Source organism: Ixodes scapularis, unplaced genomic scaffold, assembly GCF_016920785.2.
Source record: "Ixodes scapularis isolate PalLabHiFi unplaced genomic scaffold, ASM1692078v2 PGA_scaffold47__10_contigs__length_4178495, whole genome shotgun sequence".
NCBI lineage: Eukaryota > Metazoa > Arthropoda > Arachnida > Ixodida > Ixodidae > Ixodes > Ixodes scapularis.
The window spans coordinates 3,099,157-3,104,782 of NW_024609876.1; the positions used below are offsets into that span (position 1 = coordinate 3,099,157).

General features: G+C 49.1%; 1 protein-coding gene across 1 annotated transcript; it reads right to left on the reverse strand.

The window, feature by feature from the left end:
• Positions 1 to 3,944: 3,944 nt before the first annotated feature.
• Positions 3,945 to 5,244, reverse strand: LOC115313205. The gene has a single exon (XM_029972156.4). It carries the CDS (start codon positions 5,242 to 5,244, stop codon positions 3,955 to 3,957), a length of 1,290 nt encoding a protein of 429 aa, XP_029828016.2. The 3' UTR covers positions 3,945 to 3,954.
• Positions 5,245 to 5,626: the final 382 nt, after the last annotated feature.

Genomic DNA, 5,626 nt, shown 5'->3' on the forward strand with positions numbered 1-5,626 from the left:
GGCTCGGTGTTGCGACGCTCCCGCGAGCTCTCATTTCCTCCTCTCCCTCACTTTCTGCCCGTATACAACACCGCTTTGCTCGGAAGCTCATCGCACCAAGCATCCTGCGCGTGCGTGACGTCACCACGGCTTTCGCCAACGTTACCTGAATATTAGCCCCGTGCGCGACCGAAAGCGTCGCTGTGGTCGGCCTTCCACGATTGGCCCAAAAGCTGACTATGATGTCGGAAAGGGTAGATAGATAGAAAAATCGTTTTTATTAGAAAGAAAGTCACGTGGCTGAAGCCGATAGCCTTCCAGGAAAGGGAAATTAAGGGGTAACTAGGTCAGAGGAACTTTCTGATTCCTGTCGTCGCAATGAAGTCTAGTAGGCTCTTGACTAGACCTCTATTGCGATCGCTCTCTTCAAAGTTAAAGACTGGTTGGCACCAGTCCCTAAAGTCCTTGATTTTGTTTTGCTTGATGTGCCTTGCTCTTGCCCTCTCCCATGTTGGGCAGTCCCAAATGAGGTGTTCTAGTCCTGCTGGTCCAGTAAACCCACAGGATGTGCATTCACTAGATTTAATAATGCCTTTCCTGTGGAGAGTTTCAGGCGTGTTTGCAGCTTCCGAGATGATTCTTCTCAGACATACTCTTTGCCATCTGCTGAGTCTCATATTTGGAAGGGCGGGGGGTATTGGCCTTAGAGCTTCCAGCCTTTTTTTCCTTTTTTCTTTATTTACTTGTTTTGCGATGTCTGGTGGGTAATCGTAGGGGTCCGTGGAATCGATGGAGTCTACCGCGGGAAGTTGACTAAGGGTGCTATAATGGTGTATGAGCGCCGCCTTCGCTTCCCGCTCCGCCCTGTCGTGGCCCTGGATCCCCGCATGCCCTGGGACCCACTCAAGCGTAAAGCTCGTGCCAGCTTTCTTGGCTTCATCGATGTATTTACTTGTTTCTTGCACCGTTTTCAGTGTTGTGGCTGGGCTCCTGTACTCCTGGATGGCTTCCCTCGAGTCCGAGAAAATGTAATATTTTCTTCCGGTGTTGCCTTGATGGTCCTTAATTGTCTTGGCTATCGCTTCTATTTCTGCGTCTCTGACGGTTGTCTTTTCAGGCAGAATTGCTCTGCCTGTTTTCTCCGTGGTGATGTTATACCAGGCACAGGCTGCACGATTCTCCCTTGTAACAGTTGCGTCAGTGTATATCACTTCCTTGTTGGGGTCCTTAAGCGCTTGAATTCTATTTTGGTGCCTCGTGCTTGCTGTTTCCCTCCCTGCGTTGGGCGGCGGTTTTCCTTCTTCTGGCAGAGAGGTTTCCCACGGTGGTAGGGGTTCCTCGGGCTCCTCCATCTGCAGGTTGATTTTTCTAAGCTTGGTTAGGATGACCCTCCCTGCTTTTGTTCCGTGAAGCCTTATTATTTGCGAAACAGCGCCTTCCCGGGCAATGTCCTCGATGTCGTTGAGGAGCGCCCATTTCCTGACCTCTTCTAATCTTGCGTGGTTCGGGAGGCCCGTTACGACTCTTTGGGCTTTCCTCATCAGGCATTTGATTTTCTCCTGTTGTGTCTTAGTGAGTGTGGCGTAGTTGTACCCGTAGATTGCCTTAGACACTAAGAAGGCATGTATTAACGTTCTTAGTGTATTTTCGTTGGCACCCCATGATTTTGTAGCCGTTCTTCTGATGATTCCAAGGATATGAGTCCAGCTTTTTCGTAGACCTTCTAGCCACTCCTTCGCTTTTCCGTCTTGGCTGATGTTCATGCCGAGGATTTTTGTCGAGCTGGTTGGTTCTAGCTGTCTTCCTGCGGAGGTGAACTTGTGTTTGCTTGCTGTTGCCTTCCTTCCTTCTGGTGTCGCGATGATGACCAAGGCTGTCTTCTCTGGAGCAACTTGTAGCCCGACTTCTTCTGCGAAGTCGTCTATTGCTCTCAGTGCCTCTTTAATCGCCTTGACTTGTTTTCCAGTCTGCCCTCCCTTGGTCCATATTGTTACATCGTCTGCGTAAATTGTGAATGATAAGTTTGGGATCTTTTCTAGTTTTTTTGCCAGTGCAGTCATCGTTATGTTGAATAGGGTCGGAGAGAGTATTGCTCCCTGGGGGACTCCTATCCTATTGTATTGAATCAGTCCCTCTGTTTCCCCTACCTTAACTTTATATGTGCGTTCTTTGAGGAAATCTTGAATGAAGCGGAGCATGTTGCCTTCGATTCCATTTTCTTTCGCGCTGGCTATGACAGATTTGTGTGGGATTGAGTCGAACGCTTTCCTGATGTCGACGGCCACTAGAAATTTTGGTACTTTGGTAACCTTTCTGCTTGTCAGGTCGTGGTGAAGCATTGCTAGGCTATCTTGTGTGCACAACCCTTTTCTGAACCCTGTCTGCATCGGGTGTAGGCTGTTTCTGCTTTCTAGTGTCCAGTTTATTCTTTCCAGAACCATTCTTTCCATAGTCTTACATATGTTCGAAGTTAGCGAGATTGGTCTAAGATTCGCCATCTTATCTTTGGGCTTGTTTGGTTTTGGAATTGGGATGACCGTTGAATGCTTCCAACCCTGTGGTAGAGTGTGTTCTTCCCATATCCTGTTGTAGTGGTCAAGGAGAGCATGTTTTCCCTCATCCGGTAGGTTCTTCAACATGGCAGGCGTAACGCCATCCTCCCCGGGTGCAGTGCCCTTTTTCGCCCTACTGATGGCGTAGTTTAGCTCTTCTATGCTGAACTTGACGTCTTGTTCTTTTCTTTCTTCCGTGTGTTCTATTAGAAGAGGTGTCCAGTCGTCGGGTTGTGGGAAGAAGGTCTCTCCGAGCTTTTGCGCCAGCTCTTCTTCCGACATGTTTAGTTTCAGTGCGAGGTTGCGACCCGTGTTCTTTTCCTTTTTCTTCCCCAGCATGGCTCTATATGTGTTCCAGAGCTTCTTGACGCCGGTGCGGTCGTTAAACCCTTCGCAGTGCTGTATCCATGTCTGCTTTCTCAGTTTTCTTGTGTAAGCCGTCACCTCTTGTGTGGCTCTGTTAAGGATTATTCTCCTGCTGGTGTCTGTCTTCTTCCTTCTGTACCTCAGCAGTGCCTTGTGTCTCGCTTCTTGGAGATTTGTCAAATGGTGGTCCGGGTTAGGGGCGTCTGCGTCCACCTGCGTTGTCGTGGTGGCTTCTTGTGCGGCTTTCTTTATGTGTTTCTCTATATCTGTTGGGCCTTCTACTTGAATCTTCTTCTTCAAGATCTCTCTGAACTTGTCCCAATGGGTGACCCGGGCCGTTCGTTTCTCTCTGGTCTTTCTGTGAAGAGTGATGATTATTGGAACATGGTCGCTACCCCATGTATCGTCGTGGGCCTCCCAGTCGACTTCGGGTACTCCCCTCGTCCAGGAGCTGTCCGGGGTTGTGTCCTTCTGGTTCTTGTTCCCTAATCGTGTGTTTCCTCCTGGCTTGTTGAGGCATTCGAAGGAGTTCCCGTGCATTTGGTGAAGCAGGTTCATCCCTTTTCTGTTGTCTTGGTTTCCCCATACGCTGTGTTCTGCATTGAAGTCTCCCCCAACAATGCTCTTATGCTGGGTTATGTTCTGTATCCGTTTAATCCATCTGTAGTGTTCATCTCCTTTCCCCGGCTTCTGGTAAAAGGAGAAGAAAGAGTAGGTTTTTTTACCGATTGTGGTTGTGGCTCCTACCAATTCTTCGTCCTCATTGCAAGCAAAATCCGTGTTAATTTGGCTTTGAGGGTGTGTCTCCTTGATTAGTAGTACGGCGACCCCCTCTTTTTCCTGCTTGCTCGTGTTGGTGATTACCGTCCTGTTCAGATATGTGTTGTAGCCCCTGACCTTCAGGTTAGCATGCCTCGTTTCTTGCAGGAGAAGAATGTCGGGGCTCTTGTCTCCCCATGTCTCTATTCTGGTTTTGAGTTCGTTAATTTTACCTTTAATTCCTCTGCAGTTCCATTGTAGTATCCAATACATTCTTTTTGGGGCTATGTCTCTTAGCTCAGGTTCCATATTCGTCTGAGAGAAGCTTGGTGAGTTGCCGCAATAATGCTATGAGAGGGTCTTTGATTTCCCCAACAGGTTTCTTTCTTGCTGCAGCTGCGTATGTCTTCTTTTCAGCACTGTTCGCTGGTTTTGCCGTTTCCGTGGGAGTTGCGCTTTTTCCTTTCTGTTCAGTGTTTTGCATGTAGGTGGGTTTGCCGTCCTTCCGCGGGACTCTCATCGGGCAATCCCTGCTGAGCGCCAGGTGTCTCCCCTTGCAGTTCACGCATGTGGGGTCCCCTCCACATGGCGCGTCTAGCCCGTTTGGGTGGGGTTTTCCGCACGTCTTACATACTTCTACCTTGCTTGTGCATGTTTCGGCCTTGTGGCCGATTCTATGGCAACGGTAGCAGACTACCGGCCTTGGCGTGTATGGGAAGACCTTTTGAATTATAAGTCCAACCGCTAGCTTCTTTGGTGGTTCCTTCCCTTCAAACGTTAATAGGACTGTTGTTCTTTTCTTGCCAATTATGGTCGCTGAAATGACCTGATGCGTCTTGCATATGATTTCTTCGCAGAGGGCTTCCATATCGTTCCCCGGGTTTCTCAGGTATATGACCCCTCTCGAGTGGTTGCTTGCGAGGCCTGGTATCACTTTGATTTCCGTGCTTTCGCCTCTTTCATTCGTAAACTTCTTCAGGTTACAAAGCCTTTCATATTCCACCTCGTTCTTTGTGGTGACAATGTAGTCGTTGGTTCTCGGGTCAATCCTTGCTCTTGCTCCGTTTTCAAGCGAGATTCCCGCTTTCTTCATGGTCTGGTTGAAAGTTCGGTGATCTATGTCCAGCTTCGTGTTAGGCTTGTCGTTCTTGATTCTGACCTTGCGCACGCCCGCGTTGTTCCCGCGGCGGACCTCTATCCATTGTCCTTCCTTTTCTTCGTCTTGTTCGTTGTCCGGCTCCATGGGTGGCTCTGTTAGGGCCACTGTTTCGTCTACGTGCTGGAGTTCCTCCGTCCTTGGCCTTTTTCTGTCTGTCTTGTGTGGGTCGAGTCGTTCCCTCATTTCTTTTTCGAACTGCGTTCTAAGCTGAGTTTCCTGGGCTTTCAGTTGTAACTCAATCTGAGCTTGAAACTGAGCTTGTTGTGCTTCCATTTGCGCCTTCATCTGAGATTCCACCGAAGCCTTAACTTGGGCTCCAAAGTCATTCAGTAACGTATCCCAATTGTAAAACGTTTCGCCTGTCGCGCTGATTATTTTGTATTGTTCTGTGTTGAATCCACTCGGACCGAAGTGACTTGCTTGGGTCATTTCTGCCGATCTGCTGCCTTGGGTGGCTGCTCGCAGCACTTGGCGGCGCCACGAAGTCCGCCACGTAAACGGAGAGTCGTCTCGTTGGTGTCTCCCGATTGTGTTCCACTAAGGCCTAAGGCATTCCTCGGGGGCTTAGAAAGATGTCTTTCATCTTGTCCGACTTACAGGTCCTCACCGTGGTCTTCGTTCCTGGCCCTGGAGCGAAGGCCCGAAGCAAGTGGCTCGGTCCCGTCCGTCAAAGTGATTAAACCTTAAGGTTTACTGAAGACTTAGCGGAGCTTAGAAAAACACGTCTGGTAGCTTGGGTAGCTTCGTCTTCGTCTGTCGGAAAGGGTATACCATCGACGGAAATAAGAGGAATGAAAGAACTTTAATTTCG